This window comes from Falco punctatus, assembly GCF_963210335.1.
Source record: "Falco punctatus genome assembly, chromosome: 12".
NCBI classification, from domain to species: domain Eukaryota; kingdom Metazoa; phylum Chordata; class Aves; order Falconiformes; family Falconidae; genus Falco; species Falco punctatus.
In genome coordinates, this window is record NC_137592.1 from 2953576 (window position 1) to 2966943 (window position 13368).

At 45.1% G+C, this 13368-nt stretch overlaps 2 protein-coding genes across 9 annotated transcripts in view; both read right to left on the reverse strand.

The window, feature by feature from the left end:
* RTN4 (reticulon 4) overlaps window positions 1-6979 on the reverse strand; it is a 47182-nt gene extending 40203 nt beyond the window's left edge. For 4 of the 8 annotated variants that reach the window (XM_080408061.1, XM_080408059.1, XM_080408060.1 and 1 more), the window contains exon 1: window positions 6381-6979. In XM_080408061.1, coding sequence (XP_080264187.1) covers window positions 6381-6843 — 463 coding nt within the window. In that variant the 5' untranslated portion in view covers window positions 6844-6979. Of the gene's footprint in view, window positions 1-5701; window positions 5712-6380 lie in introns of those variants that run through there. The other 4 variants (XM_080408062.1, XM_080408063.1, XM_080408064.1 and 1 more) reach the window with 4 other exon arrangements.
* Window positions 6980-7760: 781 nt separating this feature from the next.
* The window catches only part of CLHC1 (clathrin heavy chain linker domain containing 1), a 55329-nt gene continuing 49721 nt past the window's right edge, over window positions 7761-13368 (reverse strand). Inside the window, exon 6 of the mRNA XM_080408687.1 lies at window positions 7761-12626. The gene's annotated coding sequence lies outside the window, so the exon portion shown is untranslated. The remainder of the gene's footprint in view (window positions 12627-13368) is intronic.

Here is a 13368-nt window from a genome sequence, read left to right on the forward strand (position 1 = left end):
AAGAGGGAACAGCAGAGTTAAAAAAAAAAAAGACACAAACCAGTAACAACTGCTTAAGTACTAAAATTCTGACATTAGACCAAAAGCATCCAATAAACTCAAACACTTTTAATTGACAACAGAAAAGTTTATATTTATCTCAGTCTTGTCTTATTTAAAGACATCTTAATTAACATATTCTTCAGAGCCGATGAAGTTGATGACATGATTACTGGCGTTCATTAAAAAGCTGCAAGCAGAAGTTCACAGTACATGCTGAAGACACAAAGCAAGCCTTCCAGCAAAACCAGGGAGGGTCACACTGGTATTCCTAACACTTCTACATGTCAGAGGAGGGGGCACAGAAGTATTCTTCATACCTCAGGAAGTAATAAAGGAGACAAACCCATTAAAAACCACAGGTAAAGGTAACAGCAATAATTTAAAAACATCTGTAACTTAAAATCTTTGTTTTGACAGCTACAGTTAGCAGCAGATTGATTATTTCCATTTGAAAGATAAAAACATTCTACTGAGATAATTTGATTTTCTCAGATTTTGGGAATATTAGTAACCCCATTATTTTTATTGTAATAGTTCTCATTGATGGAAATACCAATTTAAAAAAAGCTATCCACCAAACTTATGTCATATTGCTGTAGTCCAGTGACGTCAGTGCTAGTTGTACTGTGCTTCCCTAAAAACTGTCTTAAAAACTGGAAAATGCTATGCAGTGTTTTCAAAGCATAGCAGGAGTAATTTCTATTTTAGATCACAAAAGAAGAAACAAACAAAAAAAAGCCACATGAAAACACACTCAACTATTCTACTCAGAATGGGTCTCACACTTTATTTTTTACCAGGTACAAATAGCTTTTTTTCTTTCATTTCTAATGCAGCTTGATAGTTACACCATTTTCCTCCTACTTCATGCATAAGCATTTCTGAGTATCTCAGGACAACTCATCTGTAAACTATACGCTGCTTTACATTTTCTAGCCAGCAAAAGATCAAGAACTATTTCCTTGCTTGTACAGTATCTAGAACCCAAAGGACAACCATACATTTCTGATTTTTTGCATGCGAGTTTCATAGTTACTATAGTAACATGCCAGCTCAATTCATTCAAAGTATTAACAGAAAACAAAGAAACATAACTCAAGGACACCAAGACATGCCTCAATTTGTGGGTTAACTGTCCTTTGTTATTCTAACACCTTCCTAGCTCACAAATCCAGACTGATCTAGTAAGAGTCACCAAGCAGTTGGGTGTGGCAAAATGGACTTTTAAACAGGCAGTCAAAGCCAGTAACCTCCCTCAAAATCAGGTGGCAATCAGCAAAGCCCCCACAGAATTCTAACAGGATGGAAAAATCAATCTCCAGGGTTAGAAGAATGATGCCTATATGCCTTCTGCTAAGTAGCCAGGCTCCCACACCGAGTGCTCTCCAAAATCCTCATCTTCCCCATCCTGAGCACTGGAAGAAGAAGAAGGAAAAGCAAAGCAAACATCCTCACGATACACCAACCAGAAAGTTACACTAGAAAAATGCATCACAAATTACTGAAATAACACAAGATGCATCTGCAAGCCACTTAGAAACCACGTTTTTCCAGTCACTGATCTACGTTTAAGATTGTCTTTTCACCATGCTGAATGCCAACAACCACAGCTTATTTCTCTCCTCATGAGCTGCCAAGTTTGAGTCTCTTGACCTTAGGCCTTTCTATTCCAACCGCCACACATTTCTAACCCATCTGCAGATCAGCTGTTGCAAAAGAACTTGACGCTTTCCTAGCAACATTGTACTTGTCAGCAGGAGAGAACCACTGACCAGGAGACTTAAACTTTGTCCTCAACTTGTTAGCAGCTATCTGTAAGATAAGAGATTCAGTGCTCACCAGGTGGTGATGCAACAGAATGGACAAAATTGTGTAGACATGCCACAAACCTCCTTAAGTACAGATAGGAAGGAAGGGAAAAAAGGGCAAACAAATAGTAGTTCTTCACTGTCTCCTAACTTGTGGTTTGTAGGATTTCATCGCCAAGAGGAAAACTCCCAATGCAATTCAAAACTTCCCTGAGGGCTACATCATTATATGGTAGGTGGAAGCTGTGTGGTTTTTCCTGGAAAGCAAGTCAAAGATATACACCAAAGCAAATATACTATCAAACTTGGCTGGACTACCCTTGCACATACTTCTGGCTAACAGAATAGATAGATGTTTGGCTTTAGAAACTCTTACACCAGCTGAAATACAAAAGCAGGCCCCACTGTGCTAGACATTGCACACGCACATGACACCAAACAAATAAAAACCAAACAAATAAAAACCAAACAAATAAAAACCAAACAAATAAAAACCAAACAAATAAAAACCAAACAAACAGCCATCTCTAGGTGAGCCAACTCACCTAGATGAGAACATGAAATATGAAAATGAAGTTACTAGCTTCACTATACCAGTCAAATTGCTGGTTACTCTCCTCCTTTTATGTCACTATAATGGAAACTATGTAATAGAAATAAAAAAAAAAAATCACAGTCTACCTTTGATATACCTAGGTCATAACCATGTCCGTTACAGCTTTACTGACTACACTTGGGCAGAGAAAAGGTCTTGCACCTCAAGGAAACACTGAATATCACTGAAGATCAGTGGGAATATATTTTAATAAATCAAAGTCACCAGTGGCAGTATTCAAGGACAGCTATATTTTTTGCAAGTTGTGCTGCATTCCATCCTTAAAAGAATAAAAAAACCTGAGAAGCATATATGCTGCTTCAGAATTTGTATAAAATGCACACTATAGGATCCGCATCTTCCCACTGCAGGATAAAAGGTACAGTCTCTAAGAGTAAGCAGAAGTGTGCATAGATCAGTCTGTATAATCACCACCTACTGAGGGTGAACTCTTAATACGGAGCAGCTTGCATGCTCCTGGTACAGCTTGGGGCATCCCTGCTGACCTCTGCTTGACAGTCTGGCACATAAACAATCTGTTCATGAAACCTCCCTCCTCAATGTTGATGAATTAAAACCAGGCCCTATAAAACTAAATGGAAAAACAAGATTAATTAATAAACATTTGCGTTATGTATTGAACCGTGGCCGAGTTGCAGGCAACTGACACACAAGGAAATGTATTTATTCACTTTGGATGCTGGTCTGTGGGCAGTCTGGTGTATTTAGTAGATGGGTTACTTGTAAATGTAGTTTTAACTTCAAAACACAGTAGTTTCTTCCAGGAAAGTGATACGTGACCTTCCTTTAAAAGCGGGATCTAGTACTGCTAGGATTTAGGGCTTTAAAGATGGCAGGCGTTATCTTCTCATCATTTACTGGTTAATCTTACTTTGGACAGCTAGCAAAGAAAAAAAAAAAAAAAGCGCATTACTTTTACCACGTAACACTACCTCAAATTTACTCTTCTTTGCACTGCATACAAATTTAGGTAATCGTAACATCTTAGTAGTAATCTCTCAAGAAGAACTGCAGGTTTTGCTACCCACATAACTGTACGTAGGAAAAAAACAGAAAGCATGCAGGGGAGCATAAGTTTTACTTTAGTCCTTGTTTTCTTCTCCAGCAAATATTTGTATTAGCTCTTAAGAGGATAGGCTGCTGATACACAGCCAGAGACTTGGGTTAGATACAGTTATGCGACAGTCTCTTACAACAATAATACTGAATACTCCTAAGTACATAACCAACAGAAATTACAAAGATAAACTGCTTAAAACATGTTCAGGTATATTAAATAATGTATTTTAATGGGCCATCAAGTCGTCCAGACGTTTCCTCTATCGTTACACTGACAAAAACCAGCACCATGGCCTACTGTTGCAAATAAAATAATCCCTACTATTCTTTGCATACTGGCTATAGGCAATACTGCTTTCTTCTTCTCTTGGAGATAGAATTTCAAAGTTATTTGCTTCAAATTCTCACTAAATCAAAGCCTTAGATTTTAAGTATGAAGAGAATGGAATATTTTCAGGTTTTCTAGAATATGAACTCCAACTCTTGTGTTGTATTTTAAACTCAACAAACAGAGCAGAAAGTGAATGAAACCGTAACACTCCAGAAGAGAGGGAACCATCCCAGCCACGTGACTATCCGTACCGCAGCCACTCTGCCACAAATTGTGGGCATCAAATTGATTTTGCCAATTCCACAGCAAAACTAAAAGTGAATTAGTTTGAACCCAACTTAAATATTTTGATTGAGAGAGTTCTGCATCTAGCAGCTGGTGTTAAAACTAAAAAATATTTGATGTTTAAATAGATACTTGACAACTTGAAACCAAGTACTCCTGTCATGAGAGGACCAAGGCGTTGGTGGCGTAACTAGACAATGCTTTTGTCAAAATAATTTGTTCTAGTAGTTTCAAGTACTTAAGACATAGCCTCCAATATTCCAACCCATCGTTAGATGGGCATTATGTGTTACAACACATTGTCTTGGGAAACCAGGCCTCCCAGAGACTCCAGTCAGAGCTCTAAATTAATCATCACTGATGAATTGAAGTCACTCTTCAACACCATCTCAGCTACATTATCCAGTTCTCACACAGATAGGTCTCTAATAAGAATTACTGTGGTTTTTGCCTTACACTTCAGGGGTCAGAGAGTAGAAAAAAAAAAAATCAGCTCTAGAAATCACAATTTTATCCCTACTTTTCAAAGCAACAGCGAGATTTGGTTGATCCTATTCCTTCCATTCTGTTTTGTTCCAGTCACACCTTCCAGAGCTCCATTCAAAGAACGTGCCTCAAAAGAAAAAATCTGTTAACCCATCAAATAGGATCCCTCCTCTTAAGTCCTTTGCGAGCTTTTGTCATCATCTGTCCTCCAGACTGGGGCGGGGATTCTCCTCAGCGTACTGCTATAGAGAGAGCCACCAGAAGAACAAAAAAAAAGTAGGCTTCATGAAAGACAAGAGCACAACTGACCACAAAGTCCTATCGCATATGCAAATAAAATGCATCGTGAAACTGCCCCCCAACAAAATTGAATTCAGGTTTAACAACAGGCCTTTTTTGTTATTGTTCCAGATGCTTTTCTAGAGTAAGTCTTGAGAATCATGCCCGCTCATACCATGACATCAAATTAGTACTGAAATCCTGCATCTTTTAAAACCTATACAATGTAGCAATATGACAACAGCACAATGAAGACAAGAATGCACCATCACGATGATAAGGCGCTTCGATTTGCTCATTTTCGCTGTTTTAATAGTCTCGAGTTAGCTCTTGTATTCTGGACTAAGCAAAAGCAGAGCCAAGGCACAATCACAATCCCCATGCAACACATTAGTCATGCCGGGTCAGCTATCAGACCTTGCAAGAAGGGGTCTGGCAGCAGCACCAGCAATTGTTGGGGGTGGGGTGGTGTGACACGCCCTCCACTACGGCAGCTCTGCACGCCGGAGGACCCCGGCCCGCAGGGGCGACCCCCTCCGAGCAGCCCCGGCTGGCAGCTGTGGCTACCTGCAGCCACCCAGCAGGCATCTGCAGGGCCGGAGGCTGGTTATTTTCCTGCCACACCTACGGCAGCCTCTACGCCTTTTGTGCTTCCATACGCACTTCACTAGTTTACGCTCCCTTTTGGGCCTTACGATTCATTGTCTGTAGCCGGAGAGCAGCGCTCCCCACACCGGCCCGCCGGCCCCAGGCCGGCCGCCCGCGCCAGGCCCGCAGAGACGCCCATCCCCTCACCTTCCGCCCGGCTCCCGGCCTCCGTGAGGCGGGCTCAGGCAGGAGGGCGCGCTGCTCCCCGATTCCTCTCCTTGCCCCTCCCAGCGAGGTGACTTGCTCAAAATGAGTAACACTAAAAGCAGCTGTCTCCCTCCCCCCCTCACGCTCCCCCAGCCGCCGCAGGGCCGCCCGTCGCCCCCACGCCCGGGGCCGCGCCACCGGCGCCGCCTGCCCGGGACGACGCGCCAGGGGGTCGGGGAAGCTGCTGCCGCCGCCGCGGGCAGGTTTCGCGCCAGGGGAAGCAGCGGCCGCTACCTCAGGCGCTGCCCCGCGACGCAGCCGTTGCCAGGCGGCGGCGGCCTCGCCCCCGGGAGGCCCATGTGCGAGGCGGCGCTCCCCCCCTCCCGCCATTAGCATAACACAGAGAAGAGGGGAGGGAAAGAGATGAAATTAAAAAAAAAAAAAAAAAGGGGGGAGGGGGAGCCCTTTTTCCCGCATGAGCTGCGACGGGGCGGCGGGGAGCGGGGCCGCGGGGCGCGGCTAAGGGGAGGGAGCGATGCTGCAGGAGGCGGCCGCGGGCCGGCAGACAAAGGGAACCTCCCGGCGGTGCAGCGGGGAGTGAGAACGGGAGCGATTCGGGCGGAGGCGCCCGGCTTGCGAGGACCGCCGCCCTCCCCGGCCCTGGGGCGGAGGTACTCACCAGCCGAGCCGGAGGAGGACCCTCTTCTCCGGGGCGCGGCGGCGGGCTCGGACTTAGGCGGCTGGGGCTGAGCGGGCCGGGGGGGGGCCGAGGGCTGCTCCTGCGCGGGGGACGGCGTGGTGGCGGCGGAGGAGGAGGAGGAGACGGCTCCCAGGGGGCTCCAGTCGGGCTGCGGTGGCTCCGGAGCGGCGGGGCGGGGCGGCTCGGCGGGGCCGCCGAGGTCCAGCAGCTGCGGCGGCCGCTCCTGCAGGGCTGCGGCGGGAGCTGTGGCGGGCTTCCTCTCCATCACCTCCAGCTGCTCGTCAAAGTCTTCGTCCTCGTCCTCTTCTTCCTCCTCCTCTTCCTCCTCCTCCTTTTCGTCGTCGAGCACGAACTGGTAGTTAAACTGGGGCTGCTGCGGCCGCACTGGCCCGGAGGAGGAGGAGGAGGAGGAGACCAGGGGTGACTGGTCCAGCTCGTCCATGGTGTCTGGAGCTGGCGGAACAATGAGTGTGCGGCGCTGGGGCTGTGCCTGTGCCGGCTTGCGGGGGGAGGGCGTGAGCTGCGCTGCCGCCGCCGCTGCGGGACCCAGACTCCACGCCCTGGTGAGTCACCGCCGTGGGCGGGGGTGAGGCGCGGCCGCCTACAACGCCCCGCCCGCCGCGCCGCTGAGCGACGGCGCCTTCAGCCAGTAGGAACGGGAGAGGGGCGCGGGCGCGCCAATGAGGCGCGGCGCTGGGTGCGGCTGCCTCATGCATATGCAGTGTTGGGGTGGGGCGCGAGGGCTGGCCGGGCGCGGAGGGAGAAGTCGGGTAAAGTTCAGCGCGCAGAGCGCGGCTGGGGCGGGAGCGGCCCGCGGGGCCGGGGCCGGGCCCACTCCCACCTGCGCACCGGACGGGCGCCCCGCGGCGGGGGCGGGGCCGCGGCGCCCCCTGCGGGACGGGGCGGGGCCGGGGGTGTCCCTCCATCCGTCCGCGGGCCGGGCTCGGCGGCGGCGTGACGGACATCTTGTGAGCGCGTGTGGTGATTCATCGCTTTCCCCTGCCGGGACCGGTGTTCCGTGGTTGCTGTTCGTACAGCGGGCGGAACCCCTTCGCGTCCGGGGCAGGGGGAGAGGGCCGCAGGGTTCCCCGCGCCCCCGGGCACCGACCCGCCGCGACGCGGTTCCTCTCACCCTGGGTGCGACCGAATGGTCCCGAGGCTCCTCCGCACTGCGGGGCTGGGCGAGGCTCCCTACCGCTCCCGCGCCGGCTCCTCGGGCTCCGCGCGGGCGGGGGCATCACCCCCGGGGCGGGCAGCGCAGCCGCCGGCGCCATCCTCCCAGGGGCATGGGTGCTTTAACCAACACATGATGCAAAAAAACCTGCCGTGTCTTAAAACAAAACAGAGCGAGACATTTTCAGAAGAGGCAAACTTGTTTAATCCCTGGCGTAAGTCAGCCATCCGAACAGATCCAACCAGCTCTTTAAAAATTTAATTACGCAACTTGTGCGGGCGAAAAAAAAAAATATGGCAGCTTGTTCACAAAGTGAAAACTGGCGTCTGTCTGCGTTAGGCTCCGGTGTGGTCTCTTGCTTTCTGCTCAGAGACGGAACGCTGGCCACAGCCCTCAGGGTAATGATTTAACTTAAACCGTGTATATTTGGATGTGATTTCTACCCACACGGCTACCACAGTCAGACCAAAAGGACTTATAATTCTGTATTTAATACTATTCCAACATTGTTACAGATTCTTAACCCACAGATGATTTACTCTCCCACATATGCCAGTATAAAGAGTTCATGGAAATGTTCAAAGCAAATTGCAAGTTCAGTGAGACACAAGAACTTGAACAACGCTCGCATTGCTTCCGCTGCTCTGTGCCCAGGTGAGCCGCCCCGCTGAGCAGAACGCCCGATGCCCTGGCACCAGAAGCTCCCGAGCAGGCCCTGTGCAGCACACCTGCGGCGAGGGGCAGCTGCGTTTCATGCTGCAGAGGGAAGAGTCTCCAGCAGGAAACTGGGGTTAGATCTCCAGTGTCTGGTGGCTTCCTGAAACACTGGATGGCAACACATGAATGGAGGGGCTCTAGGGGTCCCAGCACTGAGTCCTCTCTTGTCTCAGAAAAATATATCATATTCTTTGCATAAACTGAACCCAAATATTTGAGCGTGGGGTGGTTTGTTGCTGCTATTTGTATTGGGAAGGCTATTCTAAAATACCCCCTTCCCCAGTCTTAATTTGCTCAAGGCCAACATGTGTCCTATTCCCTTTAATTTAAATTGTTCTTTTCACTGACACTTAATATTTAACAGGCTTTAAAGAATACACTTTGTCCAGCCCTTGCTTTCTTAAGCTAAAACTAGAAGAGCTCCGCTGTCACCCTTTCTCCTGCTCCTCTGAGCAGCCTTGCCCTGCACCAGATCCAGTCTCAGTTCAGGCACAGGAAGTTCCAGATGAGATTTTTTGCAGGAATGACATTAACATTCCCTATCTCTACCATAAATTACTAGAAGGAATGTGAAAATTATTTTTATAAATACAGCGAAGGCAACACTGTTGCCCCAATGGAGATAAAAATTTCACAGCAGGTGAATAAGGACTTAACAACCTGCGAGGTCTTCAGACTTCACTCTTCTCCACTACCATTTTGTATCTCCTATTGACAAATTATCGTGTATATTTTCAGGTCAGCCCTTCTGACAGTGATATAAGGGGTGTTACAGTGGCAGCAGGATTAAATTCCATGTTTTGTAAAATTCAAAAGTTCTGGCTAAATTCTTTTCCCAGATTTATTGTTACATCTCTGTTACCGCCAGTGGACTATGTATGAATAAAGACAGAAGAGGCTCAGTGGCTCCCATCATGCTCACTGAAATTTATATTGTACCACTTAGGACAGAGTGTAACCCAACATTCAGCTCAGTCAGCTTAGGTATCCACCCTGAATGTCACCTAGCTGTCAATTATCCCTGAATGATATTCCGATCTGGTAGAAACAGTGGGTCCTGACATGGAGGATCACAGATCACAGCCCTAGATCCCTGCTGTAACTCCAGTACCAGCACTTCTACTTCCCCAAGCCAGTAATTTGGTTCCTGATTTACGATACAAAGTGATACCTGCACTCTTTCCACTTACCGATTGCTATGCCTACCTGGTGTCTTACACCAGCTGCCACAGGGTAAGTACATGCAAAGAAAATCTGAACACTGCTTCCTTTCTCTTCCTACCAGCTAGTCAATTTGGAGAATGTACGTGGGGGAGAGCACTCACTTCTGGGTAATACAAATTCTCAGAACATTTTTACTCTTTGAAGAAGCTTAATATACTAAAATGTATCAAGAAACAAGTAACAATCTAGTGATGGCTTTTAACTGAGAAAAAAGCCAGGCGAGACTTAATGACCTTATCAATGAATAGAGAGAGGTCTGTAATCTTCAGTGGCATTTTACCCTGTTCACAGTAGATGACTGGGCCTGAAATAGTTTACTAAAAGGAAAATTCAGCTTTTCTGTGTACTTATTTATTACATAGCTGGAAAGTAAAGCGTGTGTGTGTGTTTGTCTTATAAATCTGCCGTTTCTGTGTAGCAAATAAAAGTACTTTGACTGAATAAAGTCATTATAATTTCACTAGCCAATCTGGTTTTTGCATCTCTTGGTTAAACAAGAAAATGGAATTTTAACATTCCATTAAAGTATACCCTCAGGCAACAAGGTACTTTTGAAAATTTGTGAAAATCTGAGTACAAACATAGCGCTGAAACTAATTTTAACATATCAAACTGCAGTGATTTTTGTTCATTTACAAGTAGGAAAAAATCTATATATAATTTAGCTGATTTTATCAGAATGCTTGAAAGCGAATCTATCATCAGTTAAAGACAAATGAAAGGGGTTTTTATTTAGAGAAAGGAAGTGACTAAAGGTCTTGGAGGGAAACAGGAAGGGAGTTCCAGATAGCCTCAGCAAGTCAAATTAACAAGCCAGAGGAAAATACAGCTCTCCAGCACTGAAACTATACTGCGAAACACCCTTTCTTTTAGCTCTTTAGAAAATTATTTTACAATTCTTTTATGAAGGATTGTCAACAAGTAGGAGTACTTTGCAGATATTCAGCAAGTTAATGTACAACTTGGTTTTCGTGAGGTGTTTTTACATAGCAAACTTAGGAAAAAAAGCATTCAGCACGTGAAAGAGAAACCAGTTGGTGTTTCTGCATTTCCACAGCAGTGCTGACATTGGCTACGTACTGGTTGGATTTTTTTCTGTCCACTCTGAACTTCTGCTTGATCTCACACAGAAGTAATATGATATCACAGCATATCGTAGGCTAGGAAAATAATTGTGATGGGACAAATGCAGTATTACCACTTCACAGCGGGATCAAACAGAAGAAAAAAAAAATTGGTCTCAGATAGCAATTTAAAAAGATGGAGTTAAAACTGCAAGGGTGGCTGGATTTCTGTCCCTCCTTTTAAGCCTGAGGTACAATCCTTCAGGTTTCAGGCATCATGTCTTTATCTCTGGAAGGATAAAACTCCGATTCTTTTGCTTTCAGATTTTGCCTGTCGTCCAGTGCCTTGGGCATCAAGTATATTTACCTAGCAAGTTTGTCTTTGAACAACTGCTGTACTTCTTTTCAAGATCAGTGCTGGGACATTGTGACAAAATCACTGCTCCGTTTATTAATACAAATGCAGCAAATGGAAGGAAAAAGTGTTAAAGCAACAGTACAGAGGGATTACTATCTCTTGATGGTAACTGAGTCAGGTTCAGCTTTATCAGAATCTTCTGTGGGGCCTGCCTTTCAGCCTCATCCTCTGCAATAATTAACATTTTCTTGAAAATAGCTTTTTAAACCTTTTATGTTCTTGTTCCAGGCACTTCCTATTCTGGTATTGTTTCTAACATCCCATAGGCTGACTGAGATGAAGCCAATTTTTCCACTTTTTTTTTTATGCCTCCCAAGATCATCTTGATAAATCAAAACAGTCTGTTTCTACAGTAAATGTCTCATAACCATGTCAATATGCAGTATCCTGATCCAGATCTGTCACTAAACATTCTTTAAAACTTCCTTCAGCCGGCCAGCCAGGTGCTAAGCCAGGCCATCTGCATAAAGGAGAGTGGTTTAAGAACAGCTCTAAATTACACCAACTGCCATGAGTGAGAAGTTGCCATTAGCTGTAGCTTTAATTTCCTATACCTGGGTGATTTCTTCCTAGGCCACAACTTGGTCTGTTTAAGCTTTCATTCAAAGGAACTAAAGCTGATGCATAATATTAAAATCATGTTACAGCAGTGAACAAGAATATATTTGCTCACCATTAAAATATACCAGCATTTGAAGTGAATCAAAGCAATGACAATGCTCTCCAGCAAATGAAACTGACATGAGAAAGTCATCTCACTAAAACTGCACAGGAATCCACTGTTAATTGAATTTTGATCTGTCGACTCTTTTCCTTGAGAAAGAACCATTGGGTCTTAAAAGACAATACATAGTTAAGACACCAATTTTATGTCTTACTGACGTACAGAACCCTAAGCAGTGGCATCCTTCCACACCCAAAGAAGACCTTGTTTACACTGAAGACAGATGAGACTTCGGTGCAACATAAGAAGTCTCAAACATTTCCTGTAGCACTTCCATGTTCCTAGATAACCTCCTATCTAAATACTGACCCCAGCGAAGGCTGCTTAACTTGCAGGACTAACAGGTTCCCAACAAGAAGATAGCGTGGATTTAAAATAAGTATTATCCTTGAAGTCTTTTCCTTTCTGCCCAGCCAGGGGGCTGAGGGTTGGGTACTTTGAGAGACCAGGCAGTCAATCAGAAAAGTCCTTAAGTGAAAATGAAGACTAAAGATTGAACTTTCATTATGAAATGACGTGATATATTAATAATAAATTGTATCAAATGTGTCCATTCACAGGTTAATAACAGTATATTAGGAAAACATAACCATGGGAATGTGGCAGAACAATTGCTAATACTACTTTCTAAATTAATCAGATTACTGTAGAAAATTTAAACGTACAAGAATGTGAAGTCTTCTGAGACTCTCTGTGAGTATTCATTAATTTTCTAAGGAATTAGAATGAATGGTGAAAAATTTTCGCATTACCCAGAATACAGGCAATTCCCCACTTTAGGGTTAATATTGCTACTTTGCAACTCCTCACACTTTCAAGAAAAACAATTAAACTCTTCACTTACCAGTTTGGCTATAATGCTGTACACTCTCCAGAAACATAAGGACCACCAGCTTCCTTGGACCTAGACACAAAAAATCCATTCTTTATTAATATTTCTTGCAAACAGATCAAGGTAGTATTATAACTGCTTTTTCTAATTCATGTTTTCCCCTCCTACTTTTCATTTAAACATCAATGCTTAAAATCTGTATCAAGTTTAGATCTCAGCATGCCTAAATCTATACCCATGGACATGTCTAAATTCGAACTTTTCAGCCTTAATACTTAGCTTTTTTTTTTTTATGTTTTTATTATAGTTATGTTCTGTATTATGTGAACATCCCCCACACTGTAATTAAAAGTAATGAACGAGCAATGATTGTTCCCTGTGTGCCTGAGGGTTCAATGGAGGGAATAATGGCCATTGATGCCCAGGTACCTTTTGGGTCATTTGGACTGACATATTTGTGACATTTAATTCCCAGGGAGTAAAGGAAGAAGGATCTACTCATTACATCACAAACTGGAGCAAGGGCAGAACAGTTTTACAAGTTACAGGTGTAGTTTTAGAGGAGGAACAGAATTTGGATGGTATGTTCCAGGCTCAGGATATCTAACCCCTCTCTAAATCAGAGGTGCTCAACCTCTGATTTCTTAACTTGGAACATACAAGTGATTGAGCCAAATTAGCTGAACAAACCAATTGAGGAAAGTATGTTCCCTGCGTATTCAGGGGAAGATGCAGGTGGCAAGAGCTGATCTGGCAGCTCCACCATTCTGATTCCAGACACTGAGCTAGTGCTGCTACAAGCTCGATGACTAGA